This window comes from Belonocnema kinseyi, chromosome 10, assembly GCF_010883055.1.
Source record: "Belonocnema kinseyi isolate 2016_QV_RU_SX_M_011 chromosome 10, B_treatae_v1, whole genome shotgun sequence".
Taxonomy (NCBI): domain Eukaryota; kingdom Metazoa; phylum Arthropoda; class Insecta; order Hymenoptera; family Cynipidae; genus Belonocnema; species Belonocnema kinseyi.
The window spans coordinates 10,598,811-10,625,805 of record NC_046666.1 but is presented as its reverse complement, the minus strand read 5'-3'; the positions used below and the strand labels follow the sequence as shown (position 1 = coordinate 10,625,805).

At 27.4% G+C, this 26,995-nt stretch overlaps 1 protein-coding gene across 1 annotated transcript in view; it reads right to left on the bottom strand.

Annotated features, from left to right (window-relative positions):
- The window catches only part of LOC117181019, an 83,324-nt gene that overhangs the window by 36,681 nt on the left and 19,648 nt on the right, over positions 1 to 26,995 (bottom strand). Inside the window, exons 6-7 of the mRNA XM_033373588.1 lie at positions 25,313 to 25,479; positions 24,968 to 25,148 (exon numbers count right to left, since the gene is read on the bottom strand). Of these exons, the coding sequence (XP_033229479.1) occupies positions 24,968 to 25,148; positions 25,313 to 25,479 (348 nt within the window). The remainder of the gene's footprint in view (positions 1 to 24,967; positions 25,149 to 25,312; positions 25,480 to 26,995) is intronic.

The window sequence follows — 26,995 nt, the reverse complement described above, 5'->3', positions numbered from 1 at the left end:
ATTTGTTAATAACTTTTTAATTTGACCACTTACGGCTTGGCACCTTCGAAAATCGGATTCAGGAGGCCAAAATACATAAAAATAACTTAGGTTCCCTCACGGCATTGAAGGGCCACGAAAACCCCCCTTGCTCCTAGACTAACTATTGAAGATTAAAAAAATTTTAAACAGGAAATTTTCAGCAGTAGAATATTCAATTTCTTCATCAGCAGTTGAAAATTAACGAAAACTAAAAACTGAACAGTTAAACATTGAAAAATCAAATATTGAAAGTTGAACTGCTGAAGGTTAAAATTTTCTACAAATTTATAAAGTTTAAAATTCAATAAAAAATTAATATTCTTTGATATTAAATAGTTGAAAATTAACAAAAATGGAACGTTCAATTGTTAAAGATTCAATTTTCTACAACTTTAAACAATTGAAAATTCAATGCCATAATAAAAATGTTGTATTGAATTTTCAAAAGTTGCTAATGCGACAACTAAACATTCAACAATTGAGAATTCAGTGAAATGGAAAAAGAAAATGTTCTAAAATTGAATTTTTAAATTCATAAAATTTTCTTTATTTTTTAAAAGTTGATAATTGAATTTTAAAAATTAGGAAATTCAGTCGTTGAAAATATAACTATTTAGAATTGAAGAAATTTAAAAAGGAAAGTTTCAACAATTGAATTTTCAACTTCTTTAATGTTCAACAGTTTAAAATTGACGAAAATTGAAAATTCAATTAAAAATTAATTTTTTCGTAATAATAAATGTTAAAAACGTTATATTCGTCTAATTTTACATGAGAACTTAATACATAAACGTTATGATTTACAATTAAAAATTAAATTGTTCAGAACTGAAGAAAATTAAAAAGGAAATTTTTGGACTATTGAATTTTTAGCATTCTTTTATATTAAACAGTTAAAAATAAACGATAATCGAAAATTAAATCTTCTGCAACTTTAAATAATTGGTAACTCAAAAAAAGAATTTTCTATAAAGTGAATTTTAAAAAAATATTTCTATTATTTTACATTAGTTTAATCAAAAACACTACAATTCACGGTAAAAAAATGAATTACCGAAAGTTGTAAATGCGACAGCTACAATTTCAGCAATTGACGATTGAGTGTAATTGAAAAAGAAAATTTTCAGTTTAATTTTTTTATATTCTTCAAATTAAATTTTCAGTCACTTTTAAAAGTTAAAAATTGAATTTCAAAATTTTTGAAATCCAGTCGTTGGTAATTCAACTATTGAGAATTGAAAAAAAAATTAAATTTTCAACAATTGGTTTTTCAATTTCTTTAATTTTCAATAATTTCATAATAATAATAATTTAATTTAATTAAAAACGTTATATTTATATAATATTACATAAGAATTTAATAAATAAACATTATAATCCAAAATTAAAAATTCAACCATGGAAAATTGAAGAAAATTAAAAAGGAAATTTTCAACAATTGAATTTTTAATATTCTTTGATATTAAACAGTTAAAAATTAACGAAAATCAGAAATTTAATTGTTCGAATCTCTACCAGTTTCACAATTGAAAATACCATAAAAAATAATTTTGTATTAAAATCAAATTTTAAAAACATATTTACATAATTTTAGAGTCTAATAAATAAAAAAACAGTATAATTGATTATTAAAATTGAATTTTAAGGTCTTAAATGCGGCAGCAAAAAATTCAGCTATTGATTCTTTAATTTTCAACAATTGAACATTTAATAAAAAGGCGAATTTTATATTAGATACAAGCCTTAAAAATTTTAAATAAAATCATTTTAATTGATAATTTAATAAATCAACTTTACAATCCATAAGAAATTAAAAATTGGATTTTCGCCAAAAAATATTAATTCTGAAACAAAAATATAATTGACTATATAATATATTTAACTTTTCAATTAAAAAGAATTAACTTTCAACCAAAAAGAGTACTTTTCTACCAAAAGATAGATTTTAAATCCAAACGGACAATATTTTCTATAAAAAAACGAATGATAAAAAAAGGTTAAATTTTCCATCAAAATAATTAATCAGAATAAAAAGACAAATTCTCAACAAAATATTTTATTTTTATATTTATATTTTCAAACAAAAACAATTTAGCATCAACCAAAACCAGCTGTATTTTTAAATAAATAATTGAATTTTTAAGCTTAGACGTCGATTTTTTTAGAAAATAATTGAATTTTCAACCAAGAAAAAGGAATTTCAAGCAAAAAAAAATATTATTTTTCAATCAGACGATGAATTTTCAACAAAATAATGAAACCAACCAAACAGTAGAATTTTTAACTGAAAGAGATGAATTCTAAACCAAAAACATAAATTTTAGACTGTTCATTTAAAAATATATATAAATAAATTTCAACCAAAAATACGGAAATATATGAAGTCCGTGATAAATGATAATGATAAGTAAAAAAAAAATCTCAGTGGTACCGACTCAGGGATCGAATCCCGGACCTCTTACGCGAAATCCGAGCGCTTAACCGCCTGAGCCATCGAGGTTCTTTTAAAGCAAGTAAGATTGCTTATGAAGAACATTAAAAAATCACATCTTCATTATAATTTTTTTATTGAACGAAATCATACAAAGTTCAACATATTTCATAAAAAGTTTACATAAAAAATGTGTATAGAGGCATAAAAAAACTATTATGTAAAAATCCCTGAAGTAATAATAATAATAGAAAGATCACATATCCGGATTAACTAACACACAATTTAATACTTGGCGCTCGTCATTTTCTATTTCTGTTCTTTAACTGAAATAAAATTGTTAAGTTAATAACTAAAGCGTTTATAGCTAAAGTGACTATCACTGAATTATCAAAAATATAATGCATAAACAAAAGAAAATATCAATATACATTATTATTATAATATTAACAGTAGCTAAAATTCTTACACTTATATAGTACTAAAATGTGTTTTTAACGGGGACAGTACTTTTTGGAAGAAAAATATAGAAATTTTAACCACATAAATATTTTTTAAACCTTACTTAACAAAATACAAACGTAAATTAATAATGAAAATTTAAAAAAAATGTAAAAATTAATTATTTTACTTTTATCATACAATTTAATTTAATAATTTTGAAATATTTCAGAAGATTCAATTTTTTAAGGTTTTTGGAAAAATTTCGAATGGTTTAGGCTATATTTTTGAAGAATTTTATTCTTTAAGATTTTAAAATGTGTCGACAAAGAATGTGAGTATTAAAAGAATACAAAAATTCATTAGATTCTTGAAAAAATTAAAAATGATTTCCCAAAATCTAAAAACAGAATGGCCAAGATTTTAAAGCAAAATTTTTCAAGTAATTCAAAGTAACTTTAGAAATTTTAAAAATATTTTTAAATAATGATAAATTTGAAAATATTTGAAAAGAATTCGAAAGTTTTTTTTAAATGATATCTAAGAAAAAATTTAAAAAGTTATAAGCATTTAAAATCATTTCCTAACATTAAAAAAAATGTAAATGATTTTTAATAGAGAACATTTTAGTAAGTTTAGGAGATACTTGAAAGTTCTGAAAAGATTGAAACATAATTACATTTTTTTTAAGTTTTGAGAAAATGGAAAAAAATTTAATGACATTTTACTTTGAAAAATTAGTTTTAAGACACTATTTATAAACAATGCGAAACTTTTCAGAAGAATTCTAAAATTATCAAAAATGAATCTAAAAGATTTTAATGCAAAAGTTTTAACGATTTGTGAAATGAATTTTAATAGGAAGTTGACGAAGATTTCCAAACATTTCAAATGATTTCCTAAAATTTCGAGAAAGAGGTTTAAAAAATGCTTCAATTTGTTAAGATAATTTTTTTGTCAACAGATTTCTAAAAACCTAGAAAAAACTTTAGGGTAATTTTTTTAAGAGTCTTTTTTTAATTTTAAAAACTCATTCAGAATTTAAAAAATTTCCTCAAAATCTTCCAGATTTTTTACGAAATTTTTAGAAATCTTTTAAAACTTTTCAAAACAAACAATTTTCTCATTTTTTTATTTGAAATCTTTAAAAATCTTTTTTGATTCTTGTAAAGTTTAAAATGATTTTCGAATCCTTTTAGATCTTCTATATATCCGTGGAATTAAATTAAATTTTTGAACATTTTTTAATCTTGCTAAATTGAAACACTTTGCTTTAAAATTGTACAAAGTGTTTGTTGAAATTTTAGAAAAACTTTTTAAATATTTTTTTTGATTTTCGGTTAAAAATCATTTTAAAAAATCCTTTAAAATCTTCCCAAGAATCATAAGAAAATTATTTTTGATTCTTTTAGAACTTCTGAACCTTCTGCGTGTTTTAAAATAATTCAAATTTTTCTTTAAAATTTTTTAAAAATCTGGATAATTAAAAAAACTGTTTTAAAATGATAATTTTATATGATAACTTTTCTAGAATTATTATATTTCTAGAATCTAGAATTTATATTTATAGAATCCACAATTTCTAGCAATACAGATCGAGAATCATTATATTTCTAGAATGTGGAATTCTAGAATTTCTGGAATTATAGATCTAGAAGCATTACATTTCTAGAATTTCTAGAATTATCTTTCTCGAAGCATTATATTTCGAGAATGCAGAATTCTCGCATTTCTAGAATTACAGATATATAATCATTATATTTCGAGAATCTAGAATTTCTAGAATTATAGATCTAGAATCATTATATTTCTAGAATGCAGAATTCTAGAATTTTTAGAATTATAAATCTAAAATCATTATATTTCTAGAATGCAGAATTCCAGAATTTCTATAATTATGGATTTAGAAGCATTATATTTCTGGAATGTACAATTCTCGAATTTCTCGAACTACAGATATAGAATCATTATATTTCTAGAATATAGAATTATAGAATTTCTATAATTATAGATCTAGAAGCATTATAAAAAATTGAAAAATATTTCCAAACATTTCAAATGATTTCAGAAAATTTCGAGAAAGAGGTTTTATAAAAATGCTTCAATTTGGCAAAATAATACTTTTAGATCTTCTATATATCTGCTGAATTTAATAAAATTTTTTAAAAAATTTAATCTTGCTAAATTGAAACATTCTGCTTTAAAATTTTCTAAATTAATTTTTGAAATTTTAGACCTTTTAAAACATTTTTTCAATTTTATCCTAAATCTCGTTTTAAAAAAATCCTTTAAAATCTTCTTAAGTATCATAAGGAAATTGGTTTTTGATTTTTTTTCTTTTAGAACTTCTAAACCTTCTGTATATTTTTCTTAAAACTTTTTCAAAAATCTGAAAAATTAAAAAAATGGCTTTAAAATCTTTCAAATTTCTCTTTGACAATTTTGGACAGTTGAAAAAAATTTTTTTTATCTTTTAAATGTATGCTTTTTAAATTAATTTTTTTATTAAAGAAATTATAAATAAAAAATCATCATCTAGATCTTTGTAATCTTTAAAGTTACTATCTTTTAAACTGACTCGAATTTTATCGAATATTTTCTAAAATCCTGTAAAACAATACAATTTCCTTTAAAATCTTCTAGATTCTTTTTCGACACATCTGAAATTTTCAAAAATATATTTGAATTTTCTCAAGAATTATATTTATATAAATAAAAAGAAAATAATACTTATTTCCTAATCATCAGATATCAGAATTTAATTTGAGCTCGAATTGAGGTGTCGAAAAACTTTAAGAAAATATTTATTCCAAATATGAAAGTTATATTCAAAAAAATATCGTTCCTTTCAAATAAAAAAATCTGAATATTTAAATTTCCAATAAAAAAGAATCTTTGGAATAATAAGTCGGAAATATAAAAAATGATGACAATATTAAACACTCTTAATTAAGCGTTAAGTACTTAAATATGTGAAGCAAAAAACTTACATTAACTATCTTAACGATAAATTCCCTAGTGTACCGCTAGGGTATATTTTTATCCTTTTTCGCATTTATTCACAATTTTACGTGAAATTTAAAGCTCTTTTTATATTTTTATATAGTTATATTTATATATTTGTATTTTTTTTAAACTATCAGGTTTTTAGTTTGCCCTAGCGGACTGACAGGTCCGCTAGGGCAAAACTTGACGTCGCAAAATTGGTTTAATTTACATTTTTTTACACATTTATAAATAAAAATAAATAAAAATGTGTAAAAATATAAAAAAGAGTCCTGATTTCCATCTAAAAATTGTGAATAAATCTGAAAAAGGAGGAAAACATGCCCTAGCGGAACGCTAGGGAAATCCTGGATAACGTTTTAAATTTAAAACGTTTTTTTTTTTTAATACTACCTAGTATTATAATTAATCTCACCTGGTTGTGACTCCTAAAAAATATGTTATCACTTACAAAAATATCTTAATACAGAATCAGGTATAATTCTAAATAACTATCGTCAATTTCAGAAAAAGTGTAATAAAAAACTATCAAACTCCATTGAATGACATTACGCCTCGGAAAGAAAAAAAGTCACACATGCCGCAACAATTGGAAGCACGAGTTTTCAAAAATGTCGACTAAAACCAACCTTTCATTAAAATTGAATCGCAATTTTTTCTCAATAAAAATATGATGCTTCAATTTTTTTAATGTTACACTAATCTGTAAATTCCTAGAAATAATCGAGTTTGATTTCATTTAGTTTTTCTTCTTTTTGAACAGTTGCCATTAAAATAATAATTTCCACAGCCAATGAATTCCCAAGAGGCGAAAATACTCTGTATCTGGTATTTTCTGAGATTTTATAATTTCGAAAAGATTTTTAATGGTTACGCTTCTAAAATAAATCATGACATCTGAAAATATTCAGACAGTTTCAGAATTAATTTGTAAAACATGGGCCTATTGCAAAGCTCAGAATTAACCAAGTCTAAATGAAAGTTAAATTATAGAGATTTTTTTATTCAAGAAAAAAATTCCCGGTTCGCAAAAAATTTTCAGGATTATTGAAATTTAGAAACTCCTTGAATTTAAAAGAAACGTTATCATATTTAATGCCTTAAATTGAAGAATGAATCAATAAAACTGTAAGAAAAAGAAACTTTTTTTAGGGGAAATATTTTTAAATTATAAATGTAATTATTTTAATTATAAGTATTTTTAAATTATTAATTTATCAATTGTTATTGATAAAAAGAAATGATAAATGTTTAATTACAATTTGAAAATAGAATAATCGAAACTTTAACGTTTAAAATTAAAATTTTGAAATTTTAACTATTCAAAGGTATTTCAAACAATTCAATTTCAAATTATACAGTTTTTGTTGTTCTATATTTTAAACCTTTTTTTTATTTTTAAAAATTTCAAATTGAATGAGTTAAAAATTGAATATTTTTGACTAAAATAATATTTGAATATGATTTGAAATTTAAAATAAAAGCGTTTATTTATGAATCAGATTTGGGGTTTTTTGTTAATTTCAAACAGTTAAAAATTAAAGAAATATTAAAAGCAAAGTTTTAAATGTTAGAAATTCAATTTTTTAATATTTAAAAACACAATTTTAAACAGTTGATAATTCATTTCAAAAAAAGCGAATTGTGTATTAAAAATAAGGGCTAACATTTAATATTTACATTATTTTACATAAGAATTTAATAAATAAACATTTAGATCTATATTTTAAATTCGATTTTTATATTTGGTCATGTTTAATGTAAAAATTTTCCTAAAAATGTATGATAAATGTTGACTACATTTTTTTTAAACAAATAATTTCATCGTTTGTGAAAATATTTTTGAAAATATTTAATTTCTGGATTAAATTAATCCAATTGCAATTTGAAAAAAAGTAAATTTTATAACGGTTGCACAATATTTCATATTTGATACAAATATAAAATAATTTAAAAAATATTTGCATTTCAAAACAACTAAATCCAAAAAAATCGACTCTGTTAAAAAAAGGCAAGAAAAAAACAGAAACACAGTAAAAAATGAAAAAGAAGCTCTAAAATTTAAAAGAATTTCTAGAATTATATATCTAGAAGCATTATATTTCGAGAGTGCAGAATTCTCAAATTTCTAGAATTACAGATCTAGAATCATTATATTTCGAGAATACAGAATTCTCGAATTTCTAGAATTACAGATCTAGAATCAATATATTTCTAGAATCTCTAGAATAATAGATCTAGATGCATAATATTTATAGAATTTCTAGAATTATATATCTACAACCATTATATTTCTAGAATCTAGAATTGATAGAATTACAGATCTAGAATCATAATATTTCTAGAATCTAGAATTTCTAGAAGTATAGATCTAGAAGCATAATATTTCTAGAATTATGTATCTAGAAGCATTATATTTTGAGAATGAAAAACTCCTGAATTTCTAGAATTACAGATCTAGAATTCTTATATTCCTAGAATCGATAATTGTTAGAATTGTAAATCTAGATGCATAATATTTTTAGAATTTCTAGAATTATTTATCTAGAAACATTATATTTCGAGAATACAGAATTCTTGAATTTCTATCATTACCGATCTAGAATCATTATATTTAATTATAGATATAAATTCATAATATTTCTAGAATATCTAGAATTATATATCTAGAAGTATTATATTTCGAGAATACAGAATTCTCGAATTTCTAGAATTACAAATCTAGAATCATTATATTTCTAGAATCTCTAGAATAATAGATCTAGATGCATAATATTTCTAGAATTTAGAATTTTTAGAATTACAGATTTAGGATCATTATATTTCTAGAATCTAGAATTTCTAGTAGTATATATCTAGAAGCATAATATTTCTAGAATTATATATCTAGAAGCATTATATTTCGAGAATGCAGAACTCCCGAATTTCTAGAATTACAGATGTAGAATTATTATATTTCTAGAATCGATAATTGTTAGAATTGTAAATCTAGATGCATAATATTTTTAGAATTTCTAGAATTATTTATCTAGAAACATTATATTTCGAGAATACAGAATTCTCGAATTTTTATCATTACAGATCTAGAATCATTATATTTCTAGAATCTATAATTTCTACAATTATAGATCTAGATTCATAATATTTCTAGAATATCTAGAATTATATATCTAGAAGCATTATATTTCGAGAATGCAGAACTCTCGAATTTCTAAAATTATAGATATAGATGCATATCAATCAAATCCTGATAAAATAATTTTTTATAATCTCAATAGCTAAAAAAGCAAATTTTCATTTTTTTCCTAAAATGAAAATTTTATTTTTTTCATTGTCCTAATTTGAGAAAAAGGGCCCCTCGAGCGAAAACGAATCACCCTTCATTTCCGAATAATCTAGTGATATTTTTTGGGTATTAATGTAGCAACTCAATATCTAAAAAGATAATAATAACTTTTTATCAATCGAAAGTTTTTTTTTTCATTACATAATAAAACTTCAGGATTGAACTTAGAAATTATTTATCTAAAAAGCACTGTCTTATTTATTTAAACATTAAAAATTTAGTTTTTATTGAAATGTTGGTTTTTGAATTATTCAAAGTTTTTTTTAAACTTTTTTCAAAGAGAAACTGATCGATTATTTTAATTTTCGTCCCAAAATATTCGAGAAATGTCATATAATCATAATTATTAAAATAAAAACAAACTAAAATTTTAGGCAACATTTACTATGAAAAATGTTAAATATCAATAATTATATTAGAATTTTAATTTCATTCTTTAAAAACAAATGAAATACTAATACAATTTTAAAATAATTTAGGTAATAAATATAAAATAATTATATTAATAATATAATTTAGTATTGTAAAAGAAATTGATTTAATTATTTTAAAAAAATTAATTTTGTATAACTTTTGTATCAAGGTTAACTTAACGTTTGAAATTAATTTAAAACTTTCGAAATTTTTTGAGCTTAAATTTAATTAAATTTTTCAAAATTATTTAAAATGACTTTTAAGACAATTTTTACAACTTAACCAAAAAATCCCATTAGGATTCAACTTTCATTATGACTTAGTTAAACTGCACCGTGAATTCGAAATCATAAACGTTTCATAATTTTTATTTCGCCTTTACCTCTAAAATCACAATAAATATCATATTAATTCTAAATAATGTATCGTCTGCCCTTTTCGCTAAAACGCTGAAAATTCTTTTAAAAAGTAAGTGTTCTTCTGAAAGCAGACTTAATTTGACGAGGCAATAACATTGAAGTTTCATGAATTTTTCGAGACTTCCTGTAAAAGGTCGGTGTCAAAATGATACCTTGAGATCCTTAGAAAAATGACCATAGTTTTCTATCACGGCCCTACTTTTCAAAATAAAATTAGGGCCGTTTTCGTATTTTTAAGAAAAAAAGTTTGACCAAAAGAGGAAATACCTCAACTTTTTTCAGTCTTTTTTAGCACAGAAGAAACTGACGGCACAAAAAGTTGCAGTTAGTCGATCAAGCATTTTAAACACCAGATGACTACAACTGAGGTAAACTTTCCGGAAAGTTTACATCTGTTTGATGAAATTAGCTCATTATCAGCCTGGGCTAAACATTCCGGAAGTTTGATTCAGCTTGATTGAATCAGCCGATTATTACCCTGCTGAGGTAAACTTTCCGGAAAGTTTACCTCAGTATGGATTAATTAGCTAATTATTACCATGTTGTAAATATTCCGAAAAGTTTAATTCAGCAATGTGTAATTAGATGATTATTACTCTGCTGGCGTAAGCTTTCCGAAAAGTTTGCCTCAGTTTGGTATCAGCTGATTATGAAGCTGTCGAGGTCAACTTTCCGAAAGGTTTGAGTACCTAATTTTTGTATAATTATCTGCATATTATCCTATTAAGGTCAACTTTCCGGGAAGCTTACCTCAGTTTAATGTAATGAGATGATTATTAAAATGCTAAAGTAAATTTTCGGGAAACTTTACCTCAGTTTGACGTAATAAGCCGATTCTTATACTGAGGTAAACTTTCCGGAAAGTTTGTCTCGGTTTGATGTAATAAGTCCCTTACACCCTGCTGAGGTAAGCTTTCCGGAAAGCTTACCTCAGTTTGGGGTAATCAGCTATTACTAATCTGTTCAGGTGAACTTTTAAGAAAGTTGAACTCGGTTTAGTTTAATAAAGAGATTATGACCCTGTCGAGGTAAGCTTTCCTGCTGAGTTAAACTTTCCGGAAGGTTTACCTTAGTTTGGTATCAGCTGATTTGTACCTTTCTGCGGTAAACTTTCCGGAAGATTTACCCCACTTTGGTATAATTAGCTTATTATTACACTGAAATTGTAAGCTTTTCAGAAAATTCACCTCAATTTTTAATAATCAGCTAATAATCACCCTGCTGAGTTAAAATTTCTGTAAAATATGACTCAGTTTGTTGTAATCTGTTGATTACTACCCTCACGAGGTAAACTTTCCGGAAAGTTTACCTTTAGTTTTGTGAAATCAGGTGATTATTACCCTGCTTCAACGATTACCTGCAATGTTTCAGGCGCCCAGTTTTTTCTGTGAGCTTTCTACCGTGAACTGGGGCGAAGTAGGGCATGTAGGGAAAACTACCGGACTCTTGATTCTGCATTTTTGAATATATTTTCTTTATCTATGTGAAAAATAGAGGCCTGGAGCTAATAATTGTAAAACTTTAATTACAAAATCTATAAAACGCAAATTTGCGTTTTAAATACAGAATTTTAGGGGCTGTTTTCAGTATATACTTAAAAAGGTTTCAGGAAAAGGAAAACTTTTTAACGGTACCTGAAAAAAATTTTAAATCATTGCAGAATTTAAAAAAAAAGTTGTAGGAAAATTCCGGATCTAGAAGCATTATATTTCTAGAATGTAGAACACTAGAATTTCTAAAATTTAAGATCTATATGCATAATATTTCTAGAATCTAGAATTATAGATCTAGAAGCATAATATGTCTAGAATCTAGAATTATAAATCTAGAAGCATTGTTTCTAGAATGTAGAATTTCTAGAATTATAGATCTAAAATCTAAAATTTCTAGAATTTTAAATCTAGAACCATTATATTAATAAAATCTAGAATTATATATCTAGAAGAATTATATTCCTACAATGTATAATTCTAGATTTTCTATAATTACAGATATAGAATCATTATATTGCTAGAATGTAGAATTCTAGAATTTCTGGAATTATAGATTAAGGAGCATTATATTTTTAGAATTATAGGTCTAGTATCATTATATTTCTAGAAACAAGAGTTTCTATAATTATAGATCTAGAAGCATTATGTTTCTAGAACGTAGAATTTCTAAAATTACACACCTTAAATCTAGAATTGTATATCTCGAATTATTATAGTACTAGAATCCAGGATTCTAGAATTATAGATCTAGAAGCATTATATTTTTAGAATTTGTAGAATTACATATCTAGAAGCATTATATTTCTCGAATTTGTAGAATTATATATCTAGAAGCATTACATTCCTGAAATGTAGAATTCTAAAATTACAAATTTAGAATCATTATATTTCTGGAATATATAATTCTAGAATTTCTACAATTATAGATGTAGAAGCATTATATTTCTAGAATGTAGAATTTCTAGAACTATAGATGTAGAATCTAGAATATGTAGAATTACAACTCTAGAATCATTGTAATTCTAGAATTTAGAATTATAGATCTAGAAGCATTATATTCCTATAATGTAGAATTCTAGAATTTCTATAATTACAGATATAGAATCATTATATTGCTAGAATGTAGAATTCTAGAATTTCTAGAATTATAGATATAGGAGCATTATATTTTTAGAATTATAGGTATACAATCATTATATTTCTAGAAGCTAGAATTTCTAGAATTATATATCTAGAAGCATAATATATGTAGAATCTAGAATTATAGACCTAGAAGCATTATGTTTCTAGAGTGTAGAATTTTTAAAATTATACATCTTAAATCTAGAATTGTATATCTAGAATTGTATATCTAGAATTATTATAGTACTAGAAGCCAGGATTCTAGAATTTAAGATCTAGAAGCATTATATTTCTAGAATTTGTAGAATTATAAATCTAGAAGTATTGCATTCCTGAAATGTAGAATTCTAAAATTACAAATTTCGAATCATTAAATTTCTGAAATATACAATTCTAAAATTTCTACAATTATAGATCTAGAAGCATTATATTTCTAGAATGTAGAATTTCTAGAACTATAGATGTAGAATCTAGAATATGTAGAATTATAACTCTAGAATCATTATATTTCGAGAATCTAGAATTATAGATCTAGAAGTATTATCTTTCTAGAATGTATAATTTCTAGAATTGAAGATCTAGAATCATTATGTATCTAGAATGTAGCATTTTAGATCTAGAAGCGTTATATTTCTAGAATGTAGAATTCTAGAATTTCTAGAATTATAGATCTAGAATCATATTTATAGAATCGAGAATTTATAGAATTATAGATCTAGAATCATTATGGACCTATATTGAATTTCCTACAATATTTTTTCGTAACGGGGGATTGCACAAGATTGCAGAGCCTACTTAGGCCCAGCTTACGGTATTCAATATATCTTGCCTGTCCAGCGAGGAGAATTCCAAGAAATTTTCTCTAAAACGACTCAAATCCCAGATGTGAGTTTCCCCCCTCTACTCTCCTCTTCCAAGCTCTCTCAAGTGAGCAGATAGAACTAGTGGTGGATATGCACCATCTGGACTTTGAATAAATTTCTCCTCGCCAGACAGGCCTCCTCTATGTCTCCCCTTTCTATGGAACATTTTTTTCAGGATAACAATATCGCAAAGACCAAAGTATTTCCATCTTCTGAAAAATTTCCGAGACAGTCCGCTGCCTTTGAAAATATTCTTATTAACCTATCGTTCCTTCACACGGATAATCACCTATGCAATCATTAAATGGAGCTTTGAACTGGGTACATTCCGTGAAAATTTATATCTAAATATACTCGCTCTATCACACAATTTTTAACGACGAGTCTGCGCATAAATCCCAATTTCCGCTTCAAAGAGAATCTGGTTGATTTTAAGTTTGGCGACAGATCTGGAGTATGAATCGGGAATTTCAGCCAATTGGATGGCGATACTCTCACCAAATTTGATGTACTCTTCCTTCATCTTCTTTCTATCCTCGTTCACTGTTTCCATTTCAGTCTGAACAGTTTCCACTAGATTCAGAGGACTGAAATGTTCGGGGTGTGAGTATCTGTCGTTTGTTTTTACACTTCCGGTGAATGATTCCTCGGCATCTTCACTCAAAGATGCGCTGAAGGATCCCGTCGCTGAGCCATTCGTCTCCTCATTGCATTCAATGAAGGATATGCTCTCTGGGTCTATGTCGCTCACGAGGTATTCTTCTTCTAAAGACTTTGAATCTTCAACTGCCTGCAATTTTTTTATTTATATTAATGAGATCTTTTAAGGGCATGTGATACTTCGACGTTTTTTTTCCACAAAAATTAAAGTTTTTAAAAACTGAATTCAAAGATGCTATAAAATAGTACAATGAACATCCCCGAACTCTTTTTTAGGGATTATAATAAAATAATTGTATTCTGCTAAATAATAATTGTATGCATGTGCACAATTTTAAATGATGAATCTTCAATAAAAAAATTGATTCCCAACAAAAGAGTTTATTTTTCTATTAAGTAGATTTATTTATAACCTTACAAATGAATTTTCAACTATAATTATGAATATTTAACTGAAATACTTGAATTTTTAACCAAACGTCGTTTTGAATTATTTATCTAGAAACATTATATTTCGAGAATACAGAATTCTCGAATTTCTATCATTACAGATCTAGAATCATTATATTTCGAGAATCTAGAATTTCTATAAGTGTAGATCTAGATTCATAATATTTCTAGAATATCTAGAATTATACATCTAGAAGCATTCTATTTCGAGAATACAGAATTCTCGAATTTCTAGAATTACAGATCTAGAATTATTATATTTCTAGAATCTCTAGAATAGAAGATCTAGATGCATAGTATTTCTAGAATTTCTAGAATTATATATCTACAATCGTTATACTTCTAGAATCTAGAATTTTTAGAATTATAGATCTAGAATCATAATATTTCTAGAATCTAGAATTTCTAGAAGTATAGATCTAGAAGCATAAAATTTCTAGAATACAGAATTCTCGAATTTCTAGAATTACAGATCTAGAATCATTATATTTCTATAATCTCTAGAATAATAGATCTAGATGCATAGTATTTCTAGAATTTCTAGAATTATATATCTACAATCGTTATATTTCTAGAATCTAGAATATTTAGAATTACAGATCTAGAATCATAATATTTCTAGAATCTAGAATTTCTAGAAGTATAGATCTAGAAGCATAAAATTTCTAGAATACAGAATTTTCGAATTTCTAGAATTACAGATCTAGAATCATTATATTTCTAGAATATCTAGAATAATAGATCTAGATGCATAGTATTTCTAGAATTTCTAGAATTATATATCTACAATCAGTATATTTCTAGAATCTAGAATTTTTAGAAGTATATATCTAGAAGCATAAAATTTCTAAAATACAGAATTCTCGAATTTCTAGAATTACAGATCTAGAATCATTATATTTCTAGAATCTCTAGAATAATAGATCTAGATGCATAATATTTATTGAATTTCATTTCTAGGATCTAGAATTTTTCGAATTACAGATCTAGAACCATAATATTTCTAGAATCTAGAATTTCTCTGGGTCTATGTCACTCACGAGGTATTCTTCTTCTAAAGACTTTGAATCTTCAACTGCCTGCAATTTTTTATTTATATTAATGAGATCTTTTAAGGGCATGTGATACTTCGACGTTTTTTCCACAAAAATTAAAGTTTTTAAAAACTGAATTCAAAGATGCTTATTTTTCTCTTTTTTTAAATTTATATTTTGGTGTTGAAAAATGAACTGACATATTTTCTGGATGAAAGGTCCACTTATAAAAAAAATTTGTTTTTATTATTATTATTTATTTATTATTATCATTTTTAACCAGAACAAAAATCAATTTTTAACAGAAAATAGAACAGATTTTTAGCACAAAATAATAATTAATTTTTAGCTAAACTGATGAATTTTCAACTAAGATAATGAATCCGTAACTGGAATTGTTGAATTTTAAACAAAAAAAAGGAGTTTTTAACTAAAACAATGGATGTGCATCTGAAATAGTTAAACTGTCTAAAAAAACAACTTAAAAGGATAAATGGTCAACATAAACTTAATTAAGTTTTAAATTAAGAAAATCAATGTTCTATTAAATAAGACAATTTTTCAAATAAAAAAAGATAATGCTTGAAGCAAAAATTAAATAATTAAATTAATATTATGGAATATTCATTTGGAATAGGTTCTTCAGTTTAAGATAAAATTATTTTCAACCAGAAAAATAATTTCAATAAAATAGCTCATATTTCAACCAAAGAAATGAATTTTTAATTGAAATAATGAATCTTCAATAAAAAAAATTAATTCCCAACAAAAGAGTTTATTTTTCTACCAAGTAAATTTATTTATAATCTTACAGATGAATTTTCAACCAAAATTATGAATATTTAACTGAAATACTTGAATTTTCAACCAAAAGTCGTTTTTTTTTTTAACAAAATACGTGAATTTTCAACGGAATAAATTAATTTTTAATTTAAAAATACAAATTTACATCCAGATTGTTAAATTTTCAAATAGAAAAAGTCAATTTGCCACTCAAAGTGGAACATAAATTTTCTACTAAAAAATATAAATTTTTAACTAAAAATTAAATAGTTACATTTTCAATTTAAAAAATTAATTTGTAACTTAAAACATTAATTTTCAACTAAAATGGTGGAACATTCAACTGAATTAATTAAATTTTAATTTAAGAAATTAATTTTTAACTAAATTTAATCTTTTTGATTGAAAACTCATCAGTTTGATTGAAAATTTAACTATTAATGGTGAAAAATTATTTTATTTGATTAAAAACTTATTTCTCTCATTTAAAATTAAAATATTATATTTTTTTCTTAAAATTTATCTTTTTTAGTTAAAACTTTACTCATTTTTTCGAAAACTTAACTTTTTTAATAGAAAATTAATCTTTTTGGTTGAAAATTCAATTATTCGATTGAAAATTCTATTAAAAATTAAAATATTTGGTTGAAAATTCATGTATTTTGTTTAAAATTATTCTTTTCTGGTAGAAAATTAATCTTTTCGGTTGGTATTTCATTTCTTTGCTTAAAAATACATTTCTTTTTTTTTTAAATTGAAAATTGATTTTTTTAACAAAAAAAGTATTATATAATTGTTTGTCGAAATTTTTTATTGTTTACATTTTATCTTATTGGTTGAAAATTCAACTATTTGATTAAAAATTTATATTTATATTTTATATAAAAAATGCAGTAATTTCATTTTTACTAGAAAATTGATATTTTCAGTTGAAAATTCATCTTTTTTATTGAAAAATTCTATTCATTTGGTAAAAATACATATTTATGGGTTATTAATTCTAATTTTTTTCGAAAAATTTGTTTTTATGACTTAAAAATTCAACATTTTGGATTAGAATTTTTTCCTTTATTGATTAAAAAATGTCGTATTTTTCATTGTTTAAATCAAAGATTCATTAATTTTTTTTTAAATTTAACTATTTTGTTGAAGCTTCTCTTTTTCTTGGTGCAAAATTAATTATTTAATTAATTATTAATTAATTCTGCAACTATTCCAGTTAAAGATTCATCACATTTGCCAAAAATTCATCATTTTTTGAAATTTATTTTGAAAATTTATTTTTCTTGGGTTGAACGTTTTTTAATTGAAAATTGAAAAAAAATTGAAAATTAATTTCTTTGGTTAAAAAAATAACTATTTTGTTTGAAACTTCATTCGATTTTTGGTTGAAAATTCATATCTTTTATTGAAGAATCAGCTTTTTGGTAAAGAAATTCATGTCTTCCAGTTAAATATTCATCAATTTAAATGAAAATTCATCTTTTTAATTACAAATTAATACTACTTCAGTAAAAGTAAAACTCATTTGTTCGAAATTCATTTCTTTAGATTAAAAAATTAACTATTTTGTTGAAACTTCATTCGATTTTTGGTTGAAAATTCGAGTATTTCAGTTATGTCTGTATCATTTTAGTTTCAAATTCATCCTTTTAGTTAAAAATAAAAGTATTTGGATGGAATTTGAACTCCCTTTGTTTGTTTCAAGGAATTTTTTTACATTATTTACAGATTTTTCAATTGAAAGAGTAGACAAAAACGTGTGTTTTATAGGTTGGATTGAATATGAAACGTGTAGTTTTTAATTTCAATCGAGTATATAAAAAGTTAATTTTTCGTAACTATGCCTTCTTGGATTTTATGTTATGTTTCTTGAACTGAGAAAATTAAATTTATTTTTTGTTTTCAAATTTAAATAACCTAAGATTTCTCATACTCCTGAATTTTTCACTCTTTTCTTTAAATCGTAAAAAAAACAATTAAAGCTTCATCCAATCACGAACACAGGTTTCCAGAAAAGAATAGTTTCGTACTGTTTCGAGTAATTTCGAGATGGTTCGAGAATTAATCGAAAATGGCGCCATGCGCTTTTTAATGAAAATTCCGTGAGTGTTCTGACCAAACTGTACTTAAATTGCCAATTCTACACTCTTTTATGTTCAGCTGTTCTTGTTTTCAACCCCTTGCCAGTTTCACCAATGTAGATTTTATTAAAACCTTTGCATTCCATTAAAATAAACTGCATTTAATGAATTTTCAACTTTTTCAGAATCTTATTTATAACACAATTTTCCAATTTATGATTATTTTTCAAAATACACATCAATGTCAAATTTTTTCAAAGCACTTTTTAATCTCTCTGACAAACGTACATATGGCAATGAAACGCGTAGATCAGTTTTTTGTAATTACCTAACCATTTATTATGTTTGCTGGGCCTATTGTAAATTTCATGAATTCTTTCTTTGATAACACTTTCCATTAAAAGTATTTTTTTTTTTTGATTGGCTAATTCTTTTAAAAAAAATTTTATTAACTATAATTTGCCTGAGAATTTACATAGTGCATCTGTTGTGCAGACTGCAGGTGCAAAGAAATGAGATAGTACGATCTTGGAGGGAAGCGGCGAATTAGGAGAATAGTGGGGGGAGAACGTACCATTCAGCCGGCTTTAACTATACGTTCTCGCGTGCATGTGGACAAAACCGGCAGCGCTCTAACAAAGGATTTTCAAATGATCCAATCAAATAAAATGCCCAAAAAATTAGCACAATACGAAAATAAAAAATAGAAGAAACAAAAGAAGCAGCGACAGTTAATTGACAATAACATAAAACTAAAGAAACTTACCTTCTTCCTCCTGTATCGCCGAGTTCCAAACTGCAAGAATTGCATTGACTTGAAAGCGAACCACTTCGAAACGTAAAAATCTTCGGGGCTATTCGCATTCTCCTTACTATTTTGTATCTTGTGCACCTCCCGCGAGTATTGGCACTTAAGATTCGTGACTTTTTTCTCAACCTCAAGAGTGTTGCATCCAAGAATGTCAGCCAATTCCTTGATAGCTCGTTTACGCTTCGTTCGATCACGATATCCACGAGCATTGCAATCCCAGAGCACGCGGCGTGCCTGATATTCGCGCAAGAGATCCAAAGTTTTGTCTCTTGTCCACTCCATGCCGCATCCTCCAGACACGTTTTCTTGTTTGGGAGCACTCATGTCTTCCCAAAGGCCCTGAGTATACATGGACATGTGGGAATTATGATTTTATGATTCCAAGGGAAAATTTCTAAAAGTTGCGAAACAATGTGATCGTCGCAAAAGGAGGCAAGAGCACACAAAAATGAAGAGACGCGTCGCGTCACACGAAACGAGCAAACGTTTTAATGATTTTTCGTGAGACGCGCGGTTCGGTTGATCACCTTCCTTTCTTTATTTCCCTTTGCGGAAACCCGGCGAGCTCACGAAGAGACCCGAGTCTGCGCGAAGGAACCTCGTGACCGTCCCGCCATGGTCCCGCCACATGCTCACCATGCTCGACCTCACCTCTCTCTTCACTTTATTCATCCTTCCTTCCGCCCCGTGCCTCCCTCAAATCATCCGGTTTCGTTGTTATCCCTTTCGCTCTCATCCACTTACCCACTGATCAAATTTTTCTCTTTTCCACGTAAGCAAAACATTTTAAAAGCGTTTATAAGAAGTTCTGCGTCAAGGTCAATTGAGTATGACCGGTTTCGGGTGCTGATAGGCCGCCTTTGTCTTGACGCTGAACATTAATAGGATAAGGGGAAACCGGTTGATATTTCATATAATTATAAACTCATACACATTTTAACTCAGTGGGCACCAAGATATCTGAAGACGTCCTCAGAATGTACCTCTTTGTCTCTTAAAGCTCATCTTTGAGACATCCTTTGGATCTTTTCATATCTTTAAAAGGTCCTCAGGACATCCTCAAAACTTCCGCCAAAAGACGTTTGTAGGATAACCTTAGGACTTATGTGCTCAATAGGAACTTTCGATAAGATCCCTGTGGGCACTGGGTCATTCTGAAGACACGGTGTGCCCACTCTAATGTATTTTGGGGGGGGTACTTATAGATTGTGGCAAAATGTGAGATCAGCGCCACCTAGGGGACGTAGCAAGAACTTGTCTACAGCAAAGACCCCCCCCCTCCTTCCCTTCTCACCCTAATTTGTAGGTTATGTTGACTTCTCTTTCTGAAATAAATACGTGAATAATAATAACCAATAAAACAAACCAAAAATTGAAGAAAATAAAATCTATCATTGATCAAATGCAATAAAATGTTTAAGTCTGTTGCAATCGATGTATCATAGAAAGATTCCAACAGACTTTAACATTTGATTGTTCGTTCTATCAGAACGATTCCAACAGGCTTTAACATTTTATTCCATTTGATCGATGATCGATTTGATTTGGTTCTATTTGCAGTTTGTGTTATCGGTGAAAATCCATTGTGAATCCAAGTTCATCACGTAAAAAAAATATAATTCTTGCAGCTACAGTGAACTTGAGTAGACGTGAGCAGACGATAGAACTTCTATCGTCTGCTCAAGTTCATTTCGAATTCTGAATTCACACGAGCGCCACCTAGGGGACGTAGCAATTACTATAATCCGTTCACCACTTTTCTATGGGAGTGGGCACATCGTGTTCTGAAGACGTCCTTAGAATGTACCTCTATGTTCTTTAAACCAGGCTGTGGTCACTCAATCCTTTAGAAGTGCAGACCGATAATCGACGGTGTTGCCATCAAACGAGCCCGCAGGTTTTTAAGATAAGATAATAGATGCTTGACGTTATATCCAGATGATTTGTAGAAAATGTAATTAAAAAACTTAATAAATTGAAAAAACCAATAAAAAAATAAATAAAAATACATAAATAATTACCGAAATAATTATTTATATATTTCTGCTTGTTTTTCTATTGCTTTTTCATAAAAACATGTTCTAAGGAAAAACAAAAGATGATGGAAGTATGTTTGAAAGCAATTTTCATTTAAATGTTGTCATAATTTTCAACATCAATTTTCTTATCGGCAGGTTCCTTTCTCAAAATATTACTCTGTTTTCATGGTAATAATACAGAAGGTACCGCTCCCTCTTTTAGTGTTCAGTTGTGTACTACAACGATAATCACCAGGTTGAAAATGATGACAACAAATTAGATATTAGCTCTCAAAACAGTTCTTAATGGGTTAGGTTTCACATGTGCTGACGTTCGGAAAACAACGAAGGAGTAAGAGAGATAGATCAAACTTTGGCCCCTGAGCGACGTGTAGCGGGGGAAAGTACTACAGAGCCATCTAACGAGCCCGCAAAACAGGATTATCACGGTCGCCTATATTAGTGACCATAGCCTGCTTTAAACTGTCTTTCTATCTTAGATAGATAGATAAATAGATAGATAGATAGATAGATAGATAGATAGATAGATAGATAGATAGATAGATAGATAAAGACATCCTTTTGGATGTTTTTATGTCTTTAAACGGTCCTTAAGACGTCTGCCAAAAGACGAATATAGAATGAACATGAATTATGTGCCCTCTGGAACCTTTTGGAAACTAGGAAATCCTAAAGACGTCCCTAGTACGCTGTATGCACCTCTATGTCTTGTGACTTGACGTCTTTCAGGACATCCTTTGGATCTTTCCATGGCTTTAAAAGGTCCTCAGAACGTCCTTCAGATATCCGCCAAAAGACAGTTATGGAACAACTTTAGGACTTCTGTGCCCACTGGGGAGTTTGGATTATTATCCCAGTGGGTACCGGGCCCAGTAGGCACACATGTCCTAAAGTTGTCCTATAAACGTCTTCTGACGGACGTCCTGAGGACCTTTTAAAGTCATGGAAAGATCCAAAGGATGTCCTAAAGAAGTCATGTCACAAGACATAGACTTATATTCTAGTGACGTCTTTAGAATGTCCCGGTGCTCAGGGAGACATTCTAAAGACGTCCTTAGAATGTACCCCTATGTCCTGTAAATTGTCTTTCAGCTTATCTTGAAGACATGCTTTGGATCTTTTCATTTCTTTAGAAGATCCAAAAGACGACTATAAGATGACCTTGACTTGTGTAGCATCTGCGAAGTTTCGATTATTATCCCAGTGAGCGTTGAGACATTCTAAAGACGTCCTAAGAACGCACCTCTATGTTCGAAAGGTCCTCAGGACATTCTTAACACGTCGGCCAAAAGACGTTTATAGGATAACCTCAGGACTTCTGTACCCATTGGGAAGTTTTGATTCCCAGTGGGATAAAAAATTGTTTTTGTTCTAGAGACATCCCTAAGACGTGTTGAGTTACATGACTTTTGGAGATCCTAGAGATGCTCTCAACACGTCTAATATCAGTATAAAAAATGTCCCGTGAAGGCCCTTCGTCTTTAAGACATCTTTAGGACATTAGACTCTTAGAGGCGTTAACTGACCTCACATTGGACGTTCTTGGGATCTTTGTGGTTTGTGCCCAATGGGTTATTATCTTATTAATCAGTGGGACATTCTAAAAACGTCCTTAGAATATGCCACTATGTCCTGTAAATTGGCTCATCTTTAAGACATCCTTTGGATATTTTTTATGTCTTTAAAAGTTCCTCAAGACGTCTGCGAAAACACAACTATAGGATGACCTTGACTTTTGGGCCCTCTAGGATGTTTTTATTATAATCCTAGTGGGCACCGATATATTCTCAAGATGTCCTAAGAATGCACCCCTAGGTCCTGTGACTTATCTTCAAAGCTTCCTTTGCAGAACGCGTTCACCAAAAGACGTTTTTAGAATTACCTTATGACCTGACAAGAGCCTATATCCTGCTAGTTGATAACTCATGCACGTTTTTAAGACGGAATATTAAATCAAACCGTTTTTAGATCTCTCCAGGTGGGCCATAACTAACAAGCTGTACCAAAACAAAGGCCATGATCTTCAGTGGTCCTGCCTATCTTCGTAGCATCAACACTTCAGCTTTGCCCTCACTAATGGCACAGATAGAAAACAAAATTTGGTAAAGATTTTCTGAAATTGGCAATGCAAGATTCAGAATATTGAATTGAAATCTTTAGGAAAGGTTCCTTCAACGAAGAAAATTTAAACTTGTCAGAGATTAATGCATAGCAATGTTTAGGACAGTTTAGAAAATTGAGTTAACTTAATTCGATGCGCAGTAGTATTCTATAGCACATACGGCTGCGCAGTATTTTCTTGGCCATCTTAAATTTCCGCAGGAATTGCTCCTGCTCAAAATTCCACAGGAATCGCTCATCTTTTTCTTTTTAAAATAATGATGACTTGTTTTATCTACGGCCTTCCAAGCTCCATATCCATATCACATTGTATCCCTTCCTTATCATGCAACAAAAACTAAAAAAAAACCTAGCAAAATCAAATTTTAAATTGGTGAAATTCAGATTCTACTTTAAAATTCCCATTGAAAATCAACTCATGCTGTGATTTTTTCAACTTTCCATCCTGTACTTGATGTTTTGTACACTGGTCAACACCTGAGCATTATTAGACATATTATTATATCAACATCTTTAACTATTTGATCACTTTAAGGTCTAATACCAAAGTTTCTTCAGATTTCAGTCTTCTCCCAAAGAAGCTCATCATATTATCCATAACCGAAAATAGCCAAAATGCTTCACCTATTCATAGATTACGTACAATTTTACAGAATGTACAAACCAAATACCGTATCTTGACAATCTTCATTAAACATATACACATACGGATTCTAAAGAAGATGCAGCTTTGCAATCACAGATCAAGAATTTTGCAATTTACAAAACCGTTCGAAAATTTCATCTTACAATTTACCACATATATACGAGACACATATCATTAAACGAAAACGTCGCAAGCGCTTCCGAAAACCTTGGTTTGCAGTTGTAAATTCTTTAAACCATCACTATTGAAAATTTTTGGGATCCTAACAAGTTTTTACGCTACAAATGAAAGACAAAATTACAATCACGGCATTGATATAAAACCATATTGACAAACCAAAAAAACTAACAACAAACAAAATTATTACAACACTAGCATGTGTAAACTAGAATCCAGATTCTTTTCATACTTATCATTTCTTTTGTATTTAAAATATATATTACGGTTGTACATTTTTCGTTGTAAAAAAACTTCTTCAAATAAAACGTACTGTAACCTTTGTTAATTTAGGAACAAAACTGTTCTGTGACAAAGATAAAGCGAATCAGTTAAGATTTAGAGGGCTCCTCATTGACATTACATTATACATTATCCAATTACGTTTTTTATTATGTGGACGAAATAAAAATAATTTAGGATGCAGTACCTTTTTTTTTAATCTAAACAACCCTCATCACCTTCGACCTATAAATCCACAACATAAAACGCTACATTTTGTTTTATATCTTGCAAAAACCGCTACATCAAATAGTGAATTGCAAAATAAATATATTTAATAAATACCTGGAAAAATGATAACATGCGTGGCTGGTTCCAAACTTTCGGCTTCATTACCATCAGTTGCCGTTACTTTTAATTGATGCTTTGCTACAGAAAAAGAAATTGGGCAATTAAAAGCAGCCGCATTAACAATGCGCAACAAATAATGAATTCCTTCCTTTACGTCTATTTGCGACCCATTGCCCTGAAAGAAGACGAAAATTAAATTAAACCTTAAGAGATCATAGACACTTTTATGCTAAAAAGTTATTGCTTGCCGTATTTATAGGAAAATTAGAATTACTTTAATAGAAACAAATATTTTTTAAAGTCCTACTCGAAATTATATACATACTGCATAACATTTACCTTTTCATTTATTAATAATTCAATTGGCCAAGGAAATTTTGATTGTGAAAAAGTTGTCAATGGGGATGTTGATCTTGATGAAAGAAGAACTACTTTCTCCGAAACATGACTATCATCCGGAGCGCGAACTATCAATGGTCCATACAATCCATCAGCCTGTTGCAAAACTGTTTACCGTGTATATTTCATTATAATGTTTAAGTATAATTACTTAATTATTCAAAAAACACGCTGCTTGAAAGATAAATCTTAATATAGTATAAGTATTAAAACTGTGAATTAAAAATAATTTTAAATCAGACTCGCGTGTAGAAATGTGTCGGATTTTGCCCAAATAGTTCTTAGGCACCAATTTGACCCTAATTGGGCCCTACTTTAGAAAAATGTAATTAATTAATCAAAAAAATTGCTTCTATATCAGGCTAGATGCACTCCGACTATAAACATGAAATTTGATTTGATGCTCTAAATTATTAGTTATTAAAACTTACATAATGAAAGCATCTATAAAGGGACACTTTTTTTATGCTTAGATTGACTTCACCCAGGGTTGGCGCTGCACAGTGTGAATTTTAGAGGAAAAAATGTCAAATCAAATATTGCAGATTATATTTTTAATCGATTTTAAGAATTACTTTTAACGGTAGCTAAATGAATTTGTAAGAGATCTGTGAAAGCCGATTTAAAAAAAAAGTCGAAACATGTTCTTTATTAATGTATAAACTTTGCAAAAACAAAAAATTTTAAGTTTCCAATGCAATTAAAAATATTCTTTGGCCTAATAAAACTTTTGCTCACTTAATAAAAAATTCTGCTGGTTTAAGAAAATAAAACGTTGTTTTAACAAATAGTTTTGCTGTAGGAATAAAACATTTTTCTCATTGTGTTAAATCTATGTCCTCTGTTCAGGTTTTTATACATTATTTATTTATACATTATTTATACACTTATACAATTTAAAATATGTAGAAAAAATTGATCGCTAGTTTAAATATTACCTATTTAAAAAAGTGCTCGATAATCTATTTTTCTTTCAAATATAAAATACTTTGAAATCAGAAGAAACAAGAATTCTGTAATCGGATGAAAAATATTTGTTTGCTTCCTGCTTGCATTTTTAATTATTTTATTTAAAAAAATTGTAAAGGTCAATTTTATAATTGTTATTTCATAAAATGAAATGCATTCTTAATCAACTTTTTAAAAATGTTATTGAATTCTTTTTTCTTAAATATTTTGTTTTAAAAACGCATAACATTTTTTTTAATTATCAAGAAAAGTACTGTATTGTATTTTTAAGCATTTTTTCAAAGCTTATAACTTTGTTTTATGCTGTCTTATATTTATTTTGTATTATTTACATAATAAAAAAGAATTATGTGAGTATATGGGTGATTGCCAAAATTTTAACCATTTGTAGTCCAAGACATTTTCTATGATTAATGAATTCTTTGACTGAAAACTTAATTTTGTTAATTTTATTCAAAAAAACCTAAATCTATACTTAATTATTTAAAACAGCAACATTATATGCGCGCTACTGTACGCGGAAAGCATTGCATTGCCATTTAACAACATAAAAATATAAAACAAGATATTAACTATTTCAGATAGCAAGTAAGAATATAAAATTTAAAATTATTTTAAAAATTCCTGCTTAATAAAGGAATTTGGTTTCATCAA